Here is a 23,722-nt window from a genome sequence, read left to right as displayed (position 1 = left end):
TGTGTTGTGGCCAGCAGGACAGACACATCTCCGCTGGTCTGGAGGACATGTTCACTCCCACACACCACCCTCCAAACACCTGCGCAGACTAACTCTCATCCTGGCCCTCACCTCACTCCTTCCAGAATCAGCTCCTTCCCAAGTAACTTCTGTTTTGTCTGTTCTCCAATTAACTTGATGGATGGGCAAGTTGGTAATAAGACTCTACTGTTTTTGTCTGTGCTTTTTTTCGATATTTTCCCAATGAACACTTTTCCTACTCTCATGTGGACAGTTTTCATGGAAAATTCAAATCATGTGTTCATAGGCGGGAAGCTCCCAGCAAGAGCACATGCTTCCAGAGGGGAGAAGCCCTCACTCCCTAACGCCTCCCAGCACGGGGCAGAGCCCCCACACCTGAGGCCTCCCGCGTCCCTCCCTGTCACCTGGGGCCCTGAGCCGGAATAGTCCACCCATTTTTACTGGTAACTTTGTCCCTTAATATAAATGTATGAAATAGTTGGTGGTGGGGAAACCCTCAGTTTTATAACTCTTCCCAAAGTAATAAAGTGACAGTTAAAACCTTTTTTTTTTCCTATGCGGCCTCCTGCACAGCTTTCTTAGTGGTCAATAACTTAGACACATTCTCCCAGTGTGTTTTTAAAATTGTTTTTCCTCCAATTCAAGCTAGAAACAGCCCTTCTCAGTTGTCACCACCACCCGGCACCATCAGGTAAGAAGTGCCGGAGCTTCTGCCATCCGTGGCACGCTGCCAGCGCTGAGAGCTGGTGTGAGCGGGTGTCTACGGCACCCGGGTGTACGCCTGCCACACTTCTCAGCACACACTACTTACAGGTCAGAGCAAAGCAACTTTCCTCCCTTTTCTTTTCTCCTTCCACAAGGAGAGATGACAGTGTGCACATGATGTGTTGAGAGCCTTAACTCTGTATTTTTAACTCCCCTATCGGCATGACTCACTTTCTTCTACTTTAAGTGCCTTTCCTATGACAAGTGTCTGCTACCCTACTTTCCAAATTAACTTTTCCCTGGGCTTTACCTGTCTCCCTGGCTCTTCCGCCACACAGAGCCAGTGAAAAAGGGCAGCAGGGGGCAGGGGAGGAAGACTGGACTGGAAACTGGAAGGTTATGTCCAGTCCCCCGGAAGCTAAGGATGAACTGTGGGACCTTGGACTCATTATTTAATCTCTCTGGGACTTGGTTTCCTCATATGTAAGTTAGTTTTGGACTTCATGGTTTCTAAATACTCTTGTAGCTCGAACGCCAGAATTCTGAGGCTGGTATTCTCAATCACAATGAAGATAGAATAAAAAAACCGCCCCGTAGGAGACTGCAGGGACAGAGACACACAGGGCTCTCCGCACACGCACGGCTCCTGCATGATGCTCCGCTCGTCACCTTCTTACAAACCAGCACATTCCCAAGGGCACTATAGTCACCGAGCGGTGAGAAAAGATTCAGAATGTTGACCTCATTTACAGGTGTGCTTCCTCCCGACGTCCTGGGTTGGTCATCTTGGTTGTTTGGTTACAAAACTATAACCAATGAATTGATCTGGGGTTTTTCCCCCTGTTTAAAACCAGTGGTTTGGGTATCAGATTAGATTTCAACCAACTACGAGGCAGAAATTTTAGAACCAGCTCAAGACCTCTATGAAAAATATTATTGACTTGAACCTACCTTCTTACCATATGGCTATTACTCTCTTTATTCCTTCATTTTTCAGGATTCCAATCAATTCTAAACTTTCATTGTAATAAACATATTACTTTTTTTATTAAATATGTATCATATCTATGATATCTATTACAATAGACATATATTACATATCTATTCTATACCAGGTACTCGGCAAAGATGAAGGGATACAAGATAGATGAGACAGTGCCCCTCCCCTTAAGGAGTTACAATTTAAAATATAAGGAAATAATATTTCAGAAGAGAACAGAACATGACCTGCTACCCTCATGCTGCCCAGCGATCTATGAAACTGTTATGTTTCGATCACAGCAAAATCATTATGAACCACATTTACCAAGCAGTCATGAGAGGGCATAGGCCTAGAAAATCAGAGCAAAGAAGGAGAATCCAGGATATAAGAAGGTGGTGGGAGTGGGTAGCCAGAGGACAGCAGAGAAGGTGGCCCCAGAGCCTAGCCTCGGCCGCCAGGGCAAAGCCAAGTGCTGTTTTCCCAATGTTGCTAGCTCTCTTCCCAAGAAATGTCAATCTTGGGTGTCAGTTTTATAAAACATAGCAGTTGCTCACCTATTCTGATGCAATGTGGTTTTTAATGAGACCTATTTCTGCCATTCCAATTCAATAAACCACTGAGGAGCTTGTCACATGTATGCATTGCACTGTTGAACAAGGATCAAATTAGATATCCTACAGATGTGGTCAAATTTGCAATTAGTTCTTAGATCCTGCTTTCAGTCAGACTGGATAAAACATTTTTACCAACGAAAAGTGAATGAAATGATGGAGAAAATACAACTGCTATTCCAAACTCCACTAAGGAAAAATATCTAGGCTTCTCTGACACCCTGATAGGCATGCAGGACCAATAGCAAGGGACAGGATGGAGAACAAGGAGCGGCGGGGGGTGAGGGGGGTGGCGGTCAAAAGTTTCAAGGAAGCCAGCTTAGGTCTCAGAGGTGTAGACCCTGGTGACCTGGTCTTTAGGTTTTAGTTTTGTTTGCCAACAGATACTCTAGCAGGCACAAAATTTTGGAGTTCCGGGTCATCACACTCCGATGCCTTCAACAGACACACCATGAAAAAGCAATGGCTTTGGGAGGGTATTGTCATTAGTGGGTGGTTTTAGGATTTTTGGAAGCCACACTGTTTCTGCCAGTTTCCACTGTTATGAAAGTGAAAGACATTAACCATGAACCAAGAGATACATCCACATGGAAAGCTACAGATCTTATCACATTTAAGGGTAAACTTCCATTCACAATAGTTTGAATCTCATGTTAGCGGTAACATATGTTCAAAGAGTAAGAAACAAGTGGTTATATCAAAATATAAAGGATGGTCCTAATTAAAACTGGACATGTTGCCTTGTTTTAAAACAGCTAGGTTTTTCTGATGAAAAGCATCACTTGACTTTACTATTTACTTTGAGGAGTACCTAAAATATCATGACATAAATTTTTTTTTTTTTGCTTGAACCAAAGGAAAACAGAGAAAGCGTCTGTATTCTGGATCCATTTTAGTGCAGGAAGAAAAGTAACCTGTAAGTTCAGTTGTCTCAAATTTTCCACATATTTCCAATGGCCAGCATTTTATTTTGAGCTTATAAACCTGGAGTTCCCATTTTTTTTAAAAAAATCAGAGAAATGCCATATTTTTAACGTGAAAGAGTCCACAAGCACATATTCCAATGGGTTTGAGAAATTACCCTTCTCATAACTCTGATTTTCCCCCAAACTTCTACCAAAACAGAGCTACTGTGAGGATGACTCTATCAGACTATAGCAGGGATCACTGGGAAAGGAAGATAACGCATGTTTTAGAATAAGATATTACTTCTCCTTGAGCCAAGCAAAGAAATACACGAAGATTTTAAAGCCCTGTTAAAGACAGAAAACATCCAAAAGTCTTTGAGGGAGCCTACTGTGTACCTGATATTAACCTCTGGTGTGTGAGAGGTAGTTGTTGGGTGGGGGGAGAAAGAGACAGAGAGAGAGATGACTAATCCCCAGCTTTCTGGGATGGAGACTCTGCACATCCACTGTCTGTCTTTTTGGAATAGAGATGACACTGAAGCAGCATGCCATTTTGGGGTGACAAAAACCAGCAACAAGAGATATTCTCTAAGCCTAATGTAACGTCTTTTCCGAGTCCATGTTTCCAAATATTTCTCATGAAGCCACATAAAGCTTACAGCTTTGGGAGCATGTGGCGCATACGGAAGCTCCCAGCTTTGCCATTTCTTAATTCAAAGGGTAAATTTTCTTTTTTCCAATATAGAAATTTGACGTCATTACTAATACAGTTCTGTGAGATTCGTTGATTTGTCTATGATGCATTTGTAAAAGTCATGTGGGAAAAAAGTTCACTCAAGCTTCAAACCTTCTTAAAAAGCTGAGTAGTTATAGGAATACCATAAACACTCAGTCCGATACTGGATCTAAGCCTTTTGCCTCCCCAAAACTCACACAGAGAACATAGGCTGACCGGGTTTCCAGAAGACACCATTGAACATAAGGAAATACAACCAAGGAATAGGTTTGAGGGAGAGGGTCTTACCTTTGGGGAATCAGCTTCTAGAGTGATTAGGAAGGGGAGCTTATGACAAAAATGTAATATAAAAATTAAGTAGAAAAAGTTAATTTAAGGTCATGAAAATAAAGGAAGTTCATAATTAAACACTGCCCCAAATCCCTCAATCACTCTTTAATAAGAAGAGCTATTAGCATAACATAGAGATTTTTCTTCAGATCAGCATCTAAGAAGAGTGGATGGTTTGAACTCTTTATTTATAAATTCTGGAAAATTCAATGGAAATCCTATGATGACTCTTTATATTTAAGGACACACTCTTCCCCCAGCATGCATTTAAAACTTAGCATCTACAACTATAGGAGTTGTTTGTAATGTTTGCATACAGAGAAATAAGAATGCATAGAACTTTCTGGATCTGAAAGTTTCAGGATAAGGAAGTTAGGGAAGATTTTCAGGTGGCTGGAATAGGGGCCTGGAAATATACTAAATACAAAATCACCATGGCACGTGCATGTGGAGTTTCGGAAAGGACAATAGGAGGAGTGCAAAATGTGGTCAGATATCTAAGAGGGTCCTAGAAAGCGAGTGATGAAGGAATATAATGGAATCTTACTGCAAAACAGTAGGCCAAATGAATGTCCAAAAATGCCATGCATCGGGACCCATTTATAGCACTGTTTCTCCCCACTGTCACAGTTTTGGAGTGAGCTTTTAATTTGAAAGGGAGATGTTGAAAAAACAAACCAATTAAACTGCCAATTTCAATTTCCACCTACTTTTAAAAAGAACTATCTGGAATATATTACACCTAAATCCAGTGGAAACCAATACTATTCTTTTGCTAATGGATTCATGTCATCAAATGACTGGGATCCACACAAATTCACATTATACTGGAATTCAAACCTTTTAGAAGGAAAGCTTGACTCCTTATCTTTTGAGTTATCGGCAGTCATCAGAAGGTTCCTCCACAAGGCAGTCTTTGACATTTCATCAGAAATATTGATCACAGATGGATCATCTCTAGATAGTTTACCCAAAATGAAATTAAAAAATTAAATAAGTAACTGCAGTTGTCTAGAGACAGATACTAAATATAGGACAGTCTCGTGCCTTAGTACAGTATTTTTGATAGTTAAAAAATAAGGAGTAGTCTCACAATTACTTTTTAAAAATCTATGAAAAATCAAAAGATTCTAGTTATATAGAAACTGGTTTTGGCTACCGTTTCCTAATTCATTTCAAATTACAGAGATGGGGTTCTGCATGTTCGTGGCTCAGCCTCTTGCCCCAACATTCATAGCTCTCAGACTCAATAGGAAGAGCCCGGTAGACGGACCATAGGCTCTGACCCCCCCTCATCCTCCGACTCCATTCCCTGCTATTACACCCCTGCTCCTTCCTCTCTAGCCACAATACAATGGTCTCCTGACAGTTCTGGAATACTACAGGCTTGCTACTGCCTCAGGGCCTTGTACTTGTTCTTCCTTCTGCCCATAATGCTCCTTTACATGGCACAAATCTTTCCCTCCTTCGTTTAAATGTCGCTTACTCACAGAGGCCTTTGCCGACTACTCTATTAAAATTCCTATTTCCATCCCCTCAGAATACCCTCATCCTTTTGTTCTCATTGCATTTTTCACCATCTAAAGTACTATACTCTATTACTGGTTCATTTGTTTATTTTTTGCCTCCCCTACCTCTATCTGTTCTAATTGAACGTAAGTTTTATGAGGACAAGGTTTCTTGACCAATTGTCTGTGACTGTTCCCCCAAGACTCAAACAGGGCCTGACACTTGGTACCCACTCAACAAATATTTGTTGAATAAATAAAGGCAGTCTGTGTATTTGGCAGAAGTCTTTCCAAATGCCTAGGAGAGCTGTACTATCAGGACACGTACAATGCTGGGTGATTTTCTTGCATTTTAAAATGGCACCAATTATAGGTGACATTCAGAACTCTCTAAAATATTCCCAGGGCTAGAAACACAACCAAAGAGCAGCAGAGATAAATCACAGGCCAAGCTCAAGAAAGTTTCTAGTGAGAAAACAGCACTCTTCTTACTACACGTGGAAAAGATAGCCTGCTGTGAAAAAAATTTCTAGAGAAAAATTTCTAGAGAAATCCTAGGCTGACCTCACATGACCTTCATTGGTGGTTATTCACAGACGGCAACAAATTAGACTTTTAAGAGGAACACCAAAGGTCTGGAGCAAAACCTTCAGTCTCACACACTCCCTCCCTTCCCAGTCTGGACATACGTTCTTTAGTTCCTCAAATCCAGCAGCCCTTAGTGACTCAAAGCATGAGATCAACCAGCTTCCAAAAGAATGTCATATGAATACATGTATTCCATGATATTATATGACAAAGAGACTTGTAAGCAAAAGAGTTTAGAAAATGCTGGATTAAATAAAATTAAACTTTAAAAAAATTACAGTACCACTTGGGTTCTTCAATATGCCAGAGTGCATTGTGAATCTCCAAACTAGAATGCAGTATGGAAATGCATCTAACCAAAAAATCCTTTCAAGAGAGGCACCGTATGAGACTAAGTTTCTACAACATACACTTGGAAATATATCGATTCGATGAAACAATCAACAGGATTTTAAAACTTAAATATTTCTTAAAAAAAGATAAAATGACTTTCTATGATAACATGGTAGATAACTATATTTTAAAAATTTTACCTAGGGAATGTGGTTTTACAGCAGACCCTGAAGATCTAGAAGATTCCACTTTTTTTGTTAACATTATGATAAATTTCCTCCTCAGAGAAAAGTTTTCTCTCCTTTGTTACCGGCATGGCCTTAAATTATCCGTAAGCACTCTGAGACCATGTATATGGCTTATATGCATACATATAATTTTTGGCCAAATTCTTTCGTAAGTCTTTATTATAACACATAGGAGTTTGCATTCTTTTGCTATGTCTTTGTGCCTAAAGACGACTAGCATATTTTGGAGAGTTACATAAATATTTCCAAAAATGACTGGTATAACTGAATCCTTCAACTCAGGAAATAGATCATCTCTTTGGAAGTGCCATATTTTAGGGGTAACCTAAAAGAGTTCAAACATTTACCTGGGATCAATTTAGTGAATACCTAGGCCATTTATCCTGGCATTGAATCTCTACCCGTCTTCAATAGCTACTTTTAGAGGTTGTGAAGGACAGCTTTTATATACATTACAAATATGAGAAGGAAAGACCACAGACAACAGTTGCCCGCCACCCCACCCCTTTATTTTAAGCTACTTGGCCATACTCACACAGTTATTAGTGTCAGAACTTAGTACTAGGACAGGGTAATCTAATTCCTAGTTTCAGTTCTTTCTCTCTAACACGGCTTCCACAAACCTTTGTAGGAATCCACACAGTAGGAAATTCTTAAGTATATAACAACACGTGCCATGACTCAGAGCTTTTACATGTATATCTTACCTATAGTGTCCTTCCAAAGGGAGCTGCACCGTGCCCTCATCTTCCATAGCGAGCATACTTTGTTCTTCCTGGAAAGACAAATGTAAAATATATGAAGTGAACCTGATGAGTCTCCATTTTACATTAAAGAAGAAACACAGATTAATGTTTCACTATCTCATTAACCTCAGGACCTTCACTTTGTTTGCACTTATTAATGCTAGCACAGGTCCTCTCAATAAAGCACCAGCTACCAAGAACATAAGTAATTAATGAGAGTCTCATACCACAAAGTAATTTAAATGCTAACAACAATCTCCTTCATGTCACTCAATGTAAAACGTGGTTAATTTCCAAGCAGATTTTTTTTTTAATAATCCAAATCTTAAAAGGAAAAACGTATGGGCGATGTAATTGTTTTCATTGTTATACAATTTAAATCACAATCCCAGAATGCTCTGTTAGAGGGGAATGAAGGATATACTTAGTGCAGTGGTTCTCAAACTTTATTTTACATCAGAATCTCCTAGAGGGCTTTAAAAAAATACAGATTGCTAGGCCCCCACCTCCAGAGTCTGATTCAGTAGTAGGTCTGGAGTAGGGCCCAAGAATTTACATTTCTAGTAAGTTCCCAGGTGATGCTGATTATGTTGGTCTAAGGATTACACTTTGAGAACAACTGCTCTAGAGACTTTTTCCAAGACAAAAGATAACTTCCTATATGGACCGAAACACAGGTGTGCTTTCCACTAGACATATCGTAGGCTTTTGTTTTATGCCGCAGATTTCTTCTCACAATGACAATACCCTACCCTTCCCCAAAGGATAGAAATACTTCATGTATTCATTTCTTCATATATAACACTTTAAAACCATGTCTTTAGGATACAGATAATCTTAACCCACCATATTAAAATTCATGGTTTAGTTTTCAATAATGTTGTCAGCCTTTTTCCAAATACCAAAAAAATTTAGTTATCTATAGATTATAACTCCTATATAATGCATTTATTTTCAAATGGGTCAATTAACAGTGCTCAAGTTCAGAGAACAATTGAGGGTCATTTAAAAATGTTAGAATCATTAGCTCTAACTCCAGAAATGGAATTTTATTTTATTTTATTTTATTTATTTTTATTTGAGTATAGCTGACACACAGGCTACAAAAGTTTCAGGTGTACACATAGTGATTCAACATCTCTATGCATTATGCTATGCCCACAAGCATAGCTACCACCTGTCACCATACAACACTGTTACAATACCACCGACTATATTCCCTACGCGGTGCCTTTTATTCCGTGACTTATGCATTCCATAACCAAGAGCCTGTATCTCCCACTCCCTTTCACGTATTTTGCCCATCCCCCAGCACCCCTTCCCTCTGGCAGCCATCAGTTTTTTCTCTGTATTTATAGTTTTGATTCTTTTTGTTTCTTTATTCATTTGTCTTGATTTTTAGATTTCATGTATGAGTGAAATCATATGGCAACGGTCTTTCTTAGTCCGACATTTCCCTCAGCGCACTACCCTCTAGGTGCACCTGTATTTTCGCTAATGGCAAGACCTTATTCATTTTTATGGATGCACAATATCGGAAATGCAATTTTAAGTTAGAGATGAAGACCTAGAGAAAATAGGATGACCCTGGAGGCTCATCCCTCTTTTAGTAACTTAGCAGTATCTTGGCTGATCTAACTGAGCTTCCAGAAAGACATGACCTTTGGTTGATGTCATTTCTGGCAGGCAAGGCCATTCCTACCACCATCCAGACCTTGGCCTCAACTTACATGCTGCCTCTGAAGAGACCTTGCCGTATTTCTTGTTACTTAAAGAAACAGTGTTTTCTAGAGCCTGTTCAGCTAACCTATGAATATAAAATGTAATGTAGGCATTACACGCAGCTCTCATTTTCACTCTTGGAGTGCTCTCTGTACACATCCAACCTACCGACCAAGGCAGGCTCTTCTGCTGGGACCTTAACCATACCTCTGCCGGCCGATGCTGTGTAATAACGAGAAGCCAGGGGACGGCATGGCTCTGCTTCTTCTTCGCTTACAAGTTCCTGCCCTGGCCAACCATAAACGCTTTCTTACATTTATGCTCTGCAGTACTAATGGCACCTGTCTGTTACCCCTTAACGTTACAGGAACGAATCCTTTCTCTTTCTCTGTTGTTCTTCAAGAATATTTTTTCTTTTAAGAAATAAAAATATCAAAAAATATACATGTAATATATAGTCTGATATACCTTATATATGTATATCTTATAGTGTGTATATATATATACTATATATATAATATCTATATTATTGTATATTATTACATGTATAGTATGCCTATTTCTCATGTCATTGGCAGTACTATTAAAACTAATTCAAAATGAGTAGACAATACCATTGGTTTGAAATTACACATTTTAGCATTTGAGCAGAGCTAATCTGCAGCCTGGAATAAGGCATGCCTTGCAAATGGGTTAGTCACTATATATGGAACATAATACATATGTCATATTAACTTACACGCACAACACTGAGGCCATGGACTGAGCATGTGTACTCTTTAAGGTAAAGAAGTTTACTTTTTCTATAGAAACATTACCTTAATACACATGGAGGGACATAAGAGAAAACACTCAGTGATCCCAAATGCTATTTAAGTAAAACCAAGATACAAGCAAAATGCAATTCTTTTCTCAGTTGTCTACTGGAAGGTAAGCTTGATATATAGTATGTTTCCTGACTAACTTGGAATAAAATGTCAAGAAGGTATGTAGAAAGGTTTAATAAAGAGTGAAATTTAAAAAGAGAGAGAGGGAGAACAGTGCCATCAGTGCTTAGGTGACCTGGCAGCAGAAAACTAAAGCTCAGGATTCAATGTAACAGCAAAAAATTGGACCAAAGCTTTGGGAACAATTTTGTTTTTTCCTCAGATGATTTTCCACTTTTCTCTCAAATTGCTTTCAATAATTATTTTGCACTCTGTGGCTTGTTAGCATGTGTGGGCTTTATACTAGTCATAATTCTATCCAAACAAAAACTCATCACCTCTAAAGATAGCATTTCCAAGCCATGCTTATCTGAAGAGAAGGGTGGCGGAGCAGCCGCTGCCTTCAGTGCCAGAAGGAAGCTGGGTGGGCCCCCGAGCTCAGGGATGGAGGGCCGGCTGCATCCCAGGCAGCACTGTGAGGAAGCCAAAAATTTGAGACTTTCTGGGGAGGAACAGTCAAATCAGGCATTGGCCGTCACGACAATGACAACCTAGTTTATCTCAATCGTACAGGAAAAGAGAGTGAGAGCACAAAGCTAACTGGGTATCCATCAGTTTCGAAGTCAGAAGTACCTTAAAATGAGTTCATTTACATGGGGGTCCATCAAAACTATGCCGAGTTCTACAACGTCGTGAAGACGTTAAAGGATGATGATCCAAGTTTACCCAAGAACGTTTGATGGGTTTCACCAATTTGACTAGAGGACTACTCATGCTGTGATTTGAATGCCATCTTTTAATTAAGATAGTCAAAGCATTTTTCAGATACTACGTAAGTGAAGGATAGTTAATGCAATATCTGGTAAAAGGCAGGAAAATCGAGGCTTAAAAAAAAACAAATCTGATCAATGGCGCTCAAAACACTTACTCAGCATGCTTATGCTAGGCACACAGTGAGTACTCCAGGAGCTACTCATGAATCCATTTATGAAATACGTATTGAAGGTAATCTACATGGCAGTGTTCCGCTCGGTAGTGGTGAGATAGCAATGAAAAGACATGCGCTGTTCTCTCAGAGGATGAGAAGGGTCACTGTACAAAATACAGGAAGAGAGGAAGTAGTAGCTGAGCCAGTCTTATTTGATCAGTTTGCTGGAGGAAAGGAAGAAACTCCAGAAACAATGTAGGCCAAGAATAAAAAGTAGCAATAAATATGACAATGAAGGACAAGTCTGGCTAGAGCCAAAGGCCTGTGCTAAGTAAAAAATAAAACTGGAGTTAAATTGTAGAGTGTTTTGAGGCACCTGGGTGGCTCAGTCAGTGAAGCGTCTGCCTTTCTGCTCAGGTCATGATCCTGGGGTCCTGGGATCGAGTCCCGCATCGGGCTCCTTGCTCAGGGGAAGTCTGCTTCTCCCTTTCCTTCCCTCTCGGACCCTCCCCCAACTTGTGCTCTCTCTTGGATGTGTGCATTCTCTCTCTCAAATAAATAAACGGGATCTTTTTTAAAAACTGTGGTGTCTTTTTTTTTTTTAAAGATTTTATTTATTTATTTATTTATTCGACAGAGATAGAGACAGCCAGTGAGAGAGGGAACACAAGCAGGGGGAGTGGGAGAGGAAGAAGCAGGCTCCCAGCGGAGGATCCCGATGTGGGACTCGATCCCAGAACGCTGGGATCACGCCCTGAGCCGAAGGCAGACGCTTAACCGCTGCGCTACCCAGGCGCCCCCTAAAAACTGTGGTGTCTTTTGATTGGTAGGAAGTACGGATCTGAATTATATTTTGTGATAGCATAAAAAATGATTCATCTATCATGACAAATGCTCTACCTTTAGTGAAATAGGCAGCATCTGTTACTATATCCACTTCTCAGGTAAAATCTGTAACTGTAGGAACCCTCAAATAGCTCAAAGTGGGAACAAGAGCGGACAGCCAATGTTCGCAAAGATGGTTAGAGTATTAGAGAAAATATTCAGCAATTTTAGAATTCTTAGATCTTAAAAAATGGAAGGGACTTCAACAATCAAGTTTGACCCCCCGTTTATTTTATCCAAGAGGAAAACAAAGTCTATAGAACATAAGCGTCGGACCACTTCCTTCTTTGATTACTAATAAAACAGATAATGCTGCAAATGTTTTACACACACACACACACACACACACACACACACACACACTACTTTGAAAGTCATAAAATGTGATGTGTCGAAGAGGTATGTATTAAAATTTCCAATAGATAGAATTTTATGTTGTATGTACCAGTCAGTACATACAACTACTCACTTCAACAATGAAAGCTAAAAAAGAAAAATGGGGAGGAGTAATCTATATAGAATTCATAGAAATAATTGGATGTGACATGTTTTCATCAGAATATTTGGTTCAATATCACTAAGTGACTTATCTAAATTATTATAAAATACAGGACTTTTGATAGAGTAACCTCGGATTTAGAAGATTATATTCTGGAGATATAGATATTGTGGTTTTAGAAAAGGTCTTATTTCACATTTTAGCATGCATCAGAAGGACCTGGAGGTCTCCAGATTTCTGGGCCTATCCGCAGAGTTTTGATTCAATAGGTCTGGAATGTGGTCTAAGAATCTGCATTTCTAACAAGTTGCCAGGTGTTGGCTGATGCAGCAGAGGTCCTAGAAGGACACTTTGAAAATCACTGCTTGATGCAGAATATGTTCGGCTTACTCTTAGGTTTAATTAGAACTAACATTTGCTTGTGTAATAATTAGGTCATGCTTCCCCAATCCACAACCAATTCTCATCTTTCTTAGCAGTAAGACCTGCCCTGTAATTTGTTTAATTGCGTTAATTGCACTTGTTCTTAGTTTGCTTTTGCATCTTCTTGGCCTCGCTCATGATCCTTCCTCATACAGATCACAAGTCTCACTTGCCTCTTTTTGTTTTTCCCATAGCATATATGTTAGAATGAACCTCCCGTAAACCAAGAAGTGTCAATATCATGATCGCTGCCCAGAGCTGAATTTTCAGGATTTATCTAACATTAACTGCCTTCTACCCCCCCACCCAGGAGCGAACATTCTGCTGGGGCTTTCTGCTTTTAACAGCAGCCCTTTTGTCAAATGTGTACAATGTCCTAGAGAATATTTAAGTAGGAAGGAAAGCATGTTGGTACTCTGAGCACATTTGGACATCCAGAATTTGATTCTGCAGTCTTCCCTTTACACAGAGCAATGTGCAAAATGTCAGGGTTCCAATATTCATTTCTATCCTGATTATAATCCTTTCTTTCTAAAAACTGAAGCATATGCATATGCATATGCATGAAGTACATGAAAATTTGGAACAGAAGCTCTGCGACCTTGGACTGGCCTGTGTAGCTATTTATTCTGCTTAACTCATTATTGAATTTTAAGGTCAAACTAATGTTTTCTCAATGCCATAAGACCAGAAGCGGGCTACTGATAAGAAAACCCTGGAGGATAAAGGTACAAGCTTGTAACTATCATCAAAAGGACAAGAGGTGAGCCTACTTTAAATTCGAGTCTCAGGGAGCTGAACATTTTCTGCTATTTACCATCTTTCCAGATCACAATCAAAGTTACTCAATTAATTTGAACAATGACAGAAATGCAGCATTTCTGGAGAACTTGTCCATTTACCACCTGAATGCACAATTTCTTAGAAGACTGCACCTTGGTATAAGATGCCACTGTAAGAAGATCACAGCCATCAGTGGAGTCCATAGCCTCAAGAAAATGAAATATGGATATCTGGGTGACCAAATAGAAAACTAACCAGAATTTAAGTTCTAGTGCAATCCTTCTTAAATCATCCCGTTTGCTATACTCATCATACACTTTTAGTAACTAATTCCAAGTTAGAAAGCGAACATCTTTAAACTTCCTCTCCAGTTGTCGGATGGAGAGTTATCTTTCTTGGCACTGGTCAGAACTATATTTAAATGTTCAATAATGAATTGTGTCCTCATTGTATTATTGATTCTCTTGGTTCTTTCCATGCAGTGGGATTCACGCGCAAGCATCATCACATTAATCTATTTCCGATTTTAAAGGTCTGTAAATCTGCCTGATTAACGTATTGTAAGGCATTTCCCCCTACTTTTTCTCATACTCAGATCTGAAGGATACAGCGGTAAATTTGCCTCAATAAATCTTTAATCTATTTTTGCCTCCTTTTGGAAAACATGAATTCTAGGAAATTTAGTAAGATTTGATTACTTCTAAAATACATGTTTTCATAATCAAAAAACAGTAAACACCCATTGGAGTACAGTGGATTTATGATGTAAAAAAGTTAGAAGCTTATTCGAATAGGGTCTCTGCCTATATGAGATTAATAAATTTCAAAATGGACATCTGGCACATGTCCATATACCATACATACGCAGCTTCAGGAGTGGTTCTGGGCAATGGAAATGACAGATGAGAATAAATTTATGATTACTATCAAATTTGTTCTCCCCTATTTCATAGACACATAAAGGGTGAATCTAAAATTTTCCTTAAATGACAAAAGGGAAGAATATTAAACATAATATGTTATATATACATATCATTTTTCATTTTACAAAGTTCTAGAAGGGCAAGAATGTTCCACAGTATGGATATAGCCTAGGGAGAATGCTGTGAAAGGGATGATTATATGGCTGGGGCTCTTGTTAACTCTTTCTATGGAGGTAGTAGAGACATTTGAACAGGAAATCAAAGCAGGAAATTAAAGCAAAATTACATTTATAAGTTACTGCCTTAGTATATTTAATAGTACTCTCATTATCAGAAAGACTGAAGGGATATGGTCAATGAGTTTTATATTCATAATTGTCTCAGGGTCAATGAGTTTTATATTCAGACTTGTCTTCTTTGGAATATAAACTTTCTTGGGGATTATCTTCAACCTGCATAATTTTAATTACATCCAGTACAGATAATTTAAACCTACAGAATTTTTATATTCCAGTGTCCATCTTATTTACATTTAATTTATACCAAATTCTGTCATATTCTTCTTGAATGGTATCTGAGGAGGAGACCAAATCTTTACTAAAGCCTAAAAAGAAATATCCTAGCTAAGGCATTATTTTTAAAAATCTCTCATACTCAAATAAGAATATGTCAAACAGAAAATAAAGAAATAATGTTTTATGAAATTTCTGATGTTGTATTAATATTAGTAGACATATGTTTCTAAGTATTCCTTCTCCATTACTTGGGAAAATTAAAATAATTGTGCAAAATTAAGATACATCATCATGATCAATTTCTAAAGTGGGAATCCATTGCCAGCAATGGGACACTACAGAAAAGTAAAGGAATGCCAGCCAGTCACATATTAGAGAGCCATACTTGTAAAAACATCTGAGGAGAAATTTCATTAGACTTTGTGGCGTAATCTGACTTCACCAATTGACTGAGTAAAACCTAGAACCACTGAAATGTTTGCAAACAAATTCCCCAAATGAGAGAGGAATATATCCATGGTTTGCAAAACTATGTTGTAGACAGAAAACTGAGCATATGTACAGACCCCCTTGCAGAAGAAGGAAAGTGGAAAGAATTCTCACCAAATATTCTTTCATCTTCATTTCTATTCACATGGAAATGTTGTTCTTATGTTTTACAATCTATGAACTCAATCATGCTGGTAAATGGTATACTGGTCATTTTTTTCCCCATATAGACCCTTTTTGGTTTTTATAGAAAGCAGTTTTTTAAAATATTATGGTTACTAGCCTTCAAAGGAGACCCAGACTTACACATGAACTTTAAATATGCCATAAAACGTAAAACAAATCATCTTAATGCATGAAACAGAATAGGATAGATCAGTAGTCCACGGAAGTAATTAAATCCCCCAGTTTTTTCAAACTACACTTACTCTATCTTAAATCACTTTGAAAGCAGATCAGATCATAAGCATTTCATCTATTTCAAAAATAACTTCTTTTATCTTCTGATTGGAATTAGAATCTTACTATTAAAATTTTGTTCCTTAGAAAAATACCAACAAGAATACTGTCTCTTTCATTCTTTCTCACATATTCAACCAAAAAGCAACCATTGAGGGACCCTAACTTGGAAACAGTTAAGCATCAGTAAGGTTCTGCCATCCACAAGGGAGGGAATAGAAAAGCAAAGCTCACAATTTGGATAATGAAGTACAAAGTGTTTGCATATTTCACAAGGGTTTGGTTTCCTCATGTAAGATCTGTGTTCTCTCTGTGTTCAAGTTTCAACTTTATGATTTTAAGCATTAATTTTCCAAACATTAATAGTCCACCTGTGGTTGTTAGTAACCGCTATCTAAAGATAAACACAATGATTTGGTTTTGCAAGGAGCTGTTACTGTGCAAATGTTCCATTTGCTTCTCTTTGTAAGATACCGATTTCACTCTGACTTACTTCTTTTTCAGCATCTTCTAGTTTCTTTTTCTTACTCTCGGGCATTAAATCATCCAACCAGCTGAGTTCCCGTTTCGTAAACAAAAAGTCCATCAGTTTTCTTACAAATACCAGAGCTAACACCTGAAGCAAATAATAAAATAATTTAAAACAGGGAAAAAATAAAAATGGGAGAGGTAACTTTGTTGTTTTTTTGGTGGAAACAAGTCAATTTCAATTAAGACTGATATTAAAGTGACACTTGAAGACATGTGTGTATAATAGACATTGTACTTTTGCATCCTTCATTTCCTTTTCTTACCACATCCCCAGAATAACAGCTCTGATTTTATCCAGCAAAGGAGTCACTTAAAGAAGCTATCTCAAAAAAAAAAAAAAAGAAAGAAAAAAAGAAAACCTACAAAATATATTTGACTGTTTCTCAAATAGATATAGTTAATAGTTTGCATTATTTTAAATGAACATTAAACCATTCTTATCTATGTTGATAATATTTTAATTAATAGTCATTCAAATTCACTATATTTTTGGAAGTATTTGAAATTTATCCAAAATATTTAATAAAATTTAATTTTAACCACCCCTGAGTTTTTCAGATTTGCTAGTATATCTTTAATGTTACATTTTGAAAGTTTATGTTTTTCTACCCAACCTCAATTAATTCAAACCATTATGAATATTTAGAATGATAGAGACAAAACTAAAATGAATCACGGAAATTCACATATAATCTCAAATCCTATCTTAGTCACTAGCTTTAGCAGCTAAAGTTTACATCGTGGTTTCCCATAATTGTTCAAAATGACTCTACTGTTCCAATTTCAATTTTATGTGTTTCCAAAGAGAGCAGAAAATCAGAGGAGGAGAAAAAAAATTGACTTAGAAATTTCATACCATCATGGGAAAGACAATAGCAGCTCTTGAAACTTTTATTATCCACAAAAGGCCAAGGCAACTCATCTGAATCACTGTGAAGAGATGGACTTTTCGAAGTGGTACATGCCTTAGATATATAAAATCTGGCTGATGTTTTGCGGGCATCCAGAAGAGCTTTATTCTATCAAAGAACTAAAAGATAAACAGACTAAATTGCTTTTCAGAGACAATAAAGTAAGACAAGTAGATGTTTAATATGGTCCAAAATATCACACTTAAGTTGACAGCTGGGCATCAGGACAATGGGACTGATATGCATACACTCTAAAATGCATAATTTCCGTTTCATAATATCCACATTTATTGAATATGGAGACAGGCTATAAGAGTTTAGAAGAGTTTAAAAATATTAAAGCCAATGCTAACCGTTGCTACCTGGGAGAGTGTAGCCTTGAGAGACAAAACGCAATCACCATCCTCTTTTCCATTATCACAACACAAAGCTCTTCCTTTTATTTGCCCACTAAGCATCACGGTCCATTCTCTGTCCTCTTCTTTCCTGAAAGAGCTCATCCATACCCATGGTTTCAACTTTCACATGCTTGTTAGAGACTTCCAGACCTAGGTCTCTACTTCAGCTCTCTCTTGCCAGAGCTCTCCACCCACATCCTGCTGCCGAGTGGGATGTGTTGACTCTGCTGTTTTGGCCTGGCCACATTGACCCCCAACGAGGTTTTGAGGCTGTCTTTACAAACACAACAGCTTAGCCACAAAGATTTAACCTAGATGAATTGCTGTTAATCAAGTCTCTTTCAGAGCAAACTTTGTTAATTTGATTTCTTGTTCAGTTTCTTCTAGTGCACTGTCAAGCCATTTACAATGTTTTCAATTGTATTTTATTAAAATTATTTTCACCTGGAACAGTTATTTCTGTTTAAATTTTACCATGAAGACAGTACAATTATTTTTGGACTATACGGTATTATTGTTCCACTTTCAATTTTGATTTTTATCTACCAAAGCAAATTTCTCAATTCAAATTTTATAGATTAAATTTTCACAAGAAGCTTAAAACTTCAATCACAGTTTACTCACTAACAAATTGTGCTGCATGTTAGTTTTATTTTACGTGGACCATTTTGTTTAATTTTTTTCAGGAAAATTTTTACAGTTTTTAATGTTTCCAACAAGAAGTGGTTATTTAGAAAATGATGGTCTCAAGCACCATCAGTGATATTTCATGCCATTCCTATAGTAATGTCTATTACTTCAAAAGAATGATATTTGATTTTACTTCTTGGCTAATTTATGAAAAAACTGTAACCAATTCTCATCAAATACCCCAAAATTACTCCAATATGCCAAGAGACAAATATCCATGGGGTTAAATGTTAGGGTCAAACATCCTTTTTTTATGCAAGTTTTGGTTAAAAAAAGATGTTAATATAATATATAATTAATAATAAAATAAATAAAATGTAAATATAAAATATATAAATATAAACTATATTAAAAATATAAAATATATAAATATAAAGATAATAAAATAAAATAATACAAAAGGATGTTACTATAATATGTAATATTACATATTAATATATTTAACAATATAATAGGAACCTCAAACTCAAATCCATCTTTTCTTCTGGGTCCTTTGACTTATGGCACAGCCTACCTACCCTTCTTCCCTCAGTCATCTAAACCAGAATCATATGTAGCTTACTTCATCCACTGTTCATGTACTTATTTATATTCATTAATGCCTTCCAAAATCATTTATTGAAATGTACTTCCATGCAAGTACCAAGTGCTGAATTTCTTTTTCTTGGTTCATCCTTCTCCGTATTGTCTCCAAATATTTCATTAGGTCTTCTTATTCCTATCTCCTAAATATCTCTTTAAGGTACAGTCATTAAACAAAGAAAATTTGGTGATTGGTGGAGGTGGGAATAGGGAAGAAATAAAGTAAAATCCTCTGGCTTATAACTGAATGTTTCAGTTTCTATAGAACTCATTTTTCCCAGCCACCATTTCTCCATTTGGGAAGCTGTTATTGCATAAGTGTACTTCAGTGTGTGGGTGCTTCAATTGTTATTGTTTAAATGGCACATTTGCTTTACTTTGGATTCCTGAAGTGTTGGAATGAATATAGATGTGGTTATATATCTGAGTACAGAAACAGCATTCGTAAGAACACTGTGATCTGTTTTTTCTGCCATGTTGCACAGTGAGAAGCCTAGATAATATGTTTCATAATATTGCCAAACAGTCAGGTAGCATATAATATGTTCCTTCAACATATAAGGTAACTAATTGACATACTCCTTGAAGTATTGGTACTCAGTACATGCATATTACTACTCAAGTAACGATAATCATGATATATGTATCCTGAGTTTTGCACTTAGCTTTTATCTTGTCCTAATATCAATAATATTCCATTCCTCCACGCAGTTAGCCACAAAATCCCAAATAGGAATTTCGACTTTCTGAGTTGGGGGTTCACTTAAATCTTCACTAACCTTGTTTCTCAGCGTGAGACCCTGCTTACTGCTTCATTTGTGCTATTTAAAACTCATTATACTTTTCTCATGGGCCTTTAATAATGTTTTCCTCAATCTTCATTTGAGAGATTCACACCCCAAATAATTCCAAAACTTGACATTCTTGTTTAGTTCTAAACCTCATGGGTATAAAATCATGTGAGTGGAATTAAGGGGGAAAATCTGTTGAAACCTATCAAAATGATTTTACTTTGTTTCTTAAACTTCTGCTGCTGTATTTATGTGAGCCTGGGGCCTAATAATAAATACTTTTCACTTACAGATGAAATTAGTACTCGTGGAACTTTTGCCAAAGGCAAAAAACAGTAAAACAAATAAACAAAACCTCTTCAGTACTCTTCTCTATCTGCCTACCAAACCAAGTCTTTCAAAATACACTTTTCATACACGAAATTATAAATTAGCAAATTAAATCTTATTAGAGTAAAATTTAAATGCATAACACACTTCTCAACCATTTCCCTCTCCCAAGTAAATTTTACCCAAGCGTAAGGAAGAACAGTCATAGTACCTATTTTCGGTGTCCAGTGATCTTTCAATGACTTCATATTGAAATTTTGCCTCGGTTCTGACATCTAGTACCTTTCTAAAGCTGAAGTGCTTTTTCTTCTCCCAAAGTCTGAAACTGGTTGGTTGCTCATTCAGGAAGAGGGTTTCTGTGCTCCCCGTCCCTTGGTGTCAAGAGTTTAGCTAAGCTACCCCATGGTTTTGCTGCCTTGGCATCCATTTTGTTTGGCTAAGCAGCCTGTGGTCACCTGAACCGACACTAGTTCCTCATGTAGGCACATGCCCTAGATAACAGCCAGCAGAGTCACAAGTAAATGTAAGTTCCTGAGATGACTCCCCCAGATGTCCTTGCAGTCAATAGTCTCCTCTAACTTCCAGGGCCTTCCCCTTACGTGCTCCTTAGATAAGACCCACCTGGTGCTTACCAAAACTCTGCTTTTTATTTGAATTGATCAATCAGCCTTAGACCAGAAACCCCAAAGCACTCCACCCACAAATCCTAACAAAGGCTTGTGCCCCAGGTCTTGATTCTTTCTCCGTCTGCACTCTGCCTTGACTTCCCCATACAGACCCTTAAGGTACTTCCTCCCGGACCTGTGAGTAATAAATTATCTACTTTAATTTCTCTTCTAGTCTATCCTTGACTCACAGCTTGTCATCCAGCACCCTGTGCTCCACTTCACTTGTGTGAATTTAACAAATTCATAATAGGTAACTTTTCTTTCATGTCTTTGAACAGCAATGAAACTAGCTGTGTCATAGAAAAAGCAGCAGTTTATGTTTTCCTTTGGCCAACAAAAAATAAACTACACTTTACAATAAATAACCCTCAAAATTAGTCTCCTTTCAAGAAAATTTAAGTGTTTTAGATCAATGATGTTAAGTGAGAAGACAAGATTTTTCAAAGGCAAATTTAAGTAGAAATCATGTGGCTTTCTTCCCTGGGTCTCTCTGCATCCTCTCTTCTTATAAGGACCCCCATCATTGCATTTAGGGTTCACCCTAAATGCTGGATGAGCTCATCTTGAGATCCATAACGAATCCATCTTCAAAAACTCTATTTCCAAATAATGTCACATCTGAGATTCCAGGTGGACATGACTGGGGAGAACACTATTCAAGCCACTATAGTATCATGAGCATGAATAATTTGCCAACCGCCTCTCCAAAGATATAGGATACCATTGTGGTTACTTTAAAATGTGTCCATGAATTCTTCAATACTGCCTCTTCAAGAGATGGAGTCTAATTTCCCTCCATGTGTGCAAGCTGGACATAATGACTCACCTCTAACAAATGGAAAAAAATGGAAGTGACCATGTATAACTTTGGAGACTAAGTCAAAAGGCACAGTGACTTCACCCTCACTCTCTCTCACATTGCTCACTCTGACGGAAGTTAGCTTCCAGGTCATGAGGGCACTTAAGTGTCCTATGGAGAGCCTGTCTGGCCAGAAACTGAGGCCTCCTACCAACAGCCACAGAGGAACCGATGCCTTTTCCCACAGCTGTGTGGTAAGCCATCTTGGACATAGGTCCTCTAGTCTTAGTCAAGCTTTTGGATGTCTGCGGCCCTCGTCCACATCCTGATGGCAACTACATGAGACATCTTGAGCCAGAACCACCTGGCTAATCTGTTCCCAAATGCATGACCCACACAAACTGTGAGATAATAAATGTTCATTGTTTAAAAGTCACTAAGTTCATTGTAATTTGTTATGAATTGTTATGTAATTTGTTAATAGAAAATTAATACAACTATATTAAACCAATACTTACTTAACTAATAAGTTTTCCTTTATACCTTGAAATTGCCTTACCCTATACCTTTATTTTTAGTTTAATTAAAAAAAGAATTCTATAAATATCATTGTACTAATAATAGAAAAAACAAACATAAAAGGGAAAAAAATCACCCAGGATCTCACTACCTTAATAAATTGTTTTTATATCTCTACCTTCTTTTTTGATCCATTCACACTCACAGCTTTATAAACCTATATGGTAGGTACAGCTTGTGTTCCTACCTTTTTGCTCTGCATTAAGCCATAAGCATTTTTGCCATGTTCCTTTTATGGCCATCATAATTACCAATCTTAAATGACTGTAACATAGACCACTTAATTATTTTACTGCTGATGGATAATTGGGTTATTTCCAATATTTTGATAGTATGTGTTACAATGAACATCTTTGTGCATACAGTTCTTCTTTTCTGTTCCATATACATGATTACAGTATCAAAGATTACAAGCATTTGGTTATATTTTGAAATGTACTGTTATGAGTTTTCTAAGAGGGTTGTAAAGTCTAAACCTTATACAGTTTTAATATAACTTATGGTAAACAAAAGTACCTTAAGATTAGGAACCAGTTTGAAGAAATTTAATTGTGGTCTGAAAGCTGCTCCTCAGATGATGTCATTTTCTTAGTTATCACATGATTTAGCATCAATAGACTTAAGATAAGTGATCACAGATGTGCGTGGTTTACTGTAAGCAATTTACCTGAATTCCCTTTAGAGATGAAGCACCCATATAAAGAAACACTCCATACAGCACTGGCATGGGAATAAACTGTAAAAGAACAATTGGAGAAAATATAGAAGTTATTTTCAAATAACTGGTCATGCTATTTTTCACTTACCAAAGAAAAACACAGAAAAATAATATTTTAGAAGCAATATAGGGCAGAGCCAGAAGCCCCGGGTTCAAATCCTAGCTTTAGCACTTTTTAGCTGCATAACCTTAGGTAAGTTACTTAAGTTTTCCTGTGTGTATCTAAAAAGGGATGGTAATAATAGGGTTGTTATGATTATTTAATAGGTCAAAACCTATAAAAGGGCATATAAAAATATTAACTACTATTATGATTCTACTTTAGAGAAATTTGTATTTTGTTTCACAACGGTAAGATATTTGGATTAAAGATGAAGAATGGAACTAACATCCAGATGTTCTGACATTATACCAGATATTTGCAAACATGTGGACTCTTCAGTTTTTTTCTTTTTAT

General features: G+C 37.4%; 1 protein-coding gene across 1 annotated transcript in view; it reads right to left on the bottom strand.

The window, feature by feature from the left end:
- Window positions 1-23,722, bottom strand: part of SLC4A10 (solute carrier family 4 member 10) — a 118,861-nt gene that overhangs the window by 2,582 nt on the left and 92,557 nt on the right. Inside the window, exons 15-19 of the mRNA XM_045780822.2 lie at window positions 23,215-23,283; window positions 17,656-17,829; window positions 16,762-16,884; window positions 7,678-7,745; window positions 5,134-5,250 (exon numbers count right to left, since the gene is read on the bottom strand). Coding sequence (XP_045636778.1) covers window positions 5,134-5,250; window positions 7,678-7,745; window positions 16,762-16,884; window positions 17,656-17,829; window positions 23,215-23,283 — 551 coding nt within the window. The remainder of the gene's footprint in view (window positions 1-5,133; window positions 5,251-7,677; window positions 7,746-16,761; window positions 16,885-17,655; window positions 17,830-23,214; window positions 23,284-23,722) is intronic.

Source organism: Ursus americanus, chromosome 1 (genome assembly GCF_024610735.1).
Source record: "Ursus americanus isolate L20-20 chromosome 1, mUrsAme1.1.p, whole genome shotgun sequence".
NCBI classification, from domain to species: Eukaryota; Metazoa; Chordata; class Mammalia; order Carnivora; family Ursidae; genus Ursus; species Ursus americanus.
The sequence above is the reverse complement of the archived record's forward strand: the minus strand, read 5'-3'. Positions and strand labels throughout refer to the sequence as shown.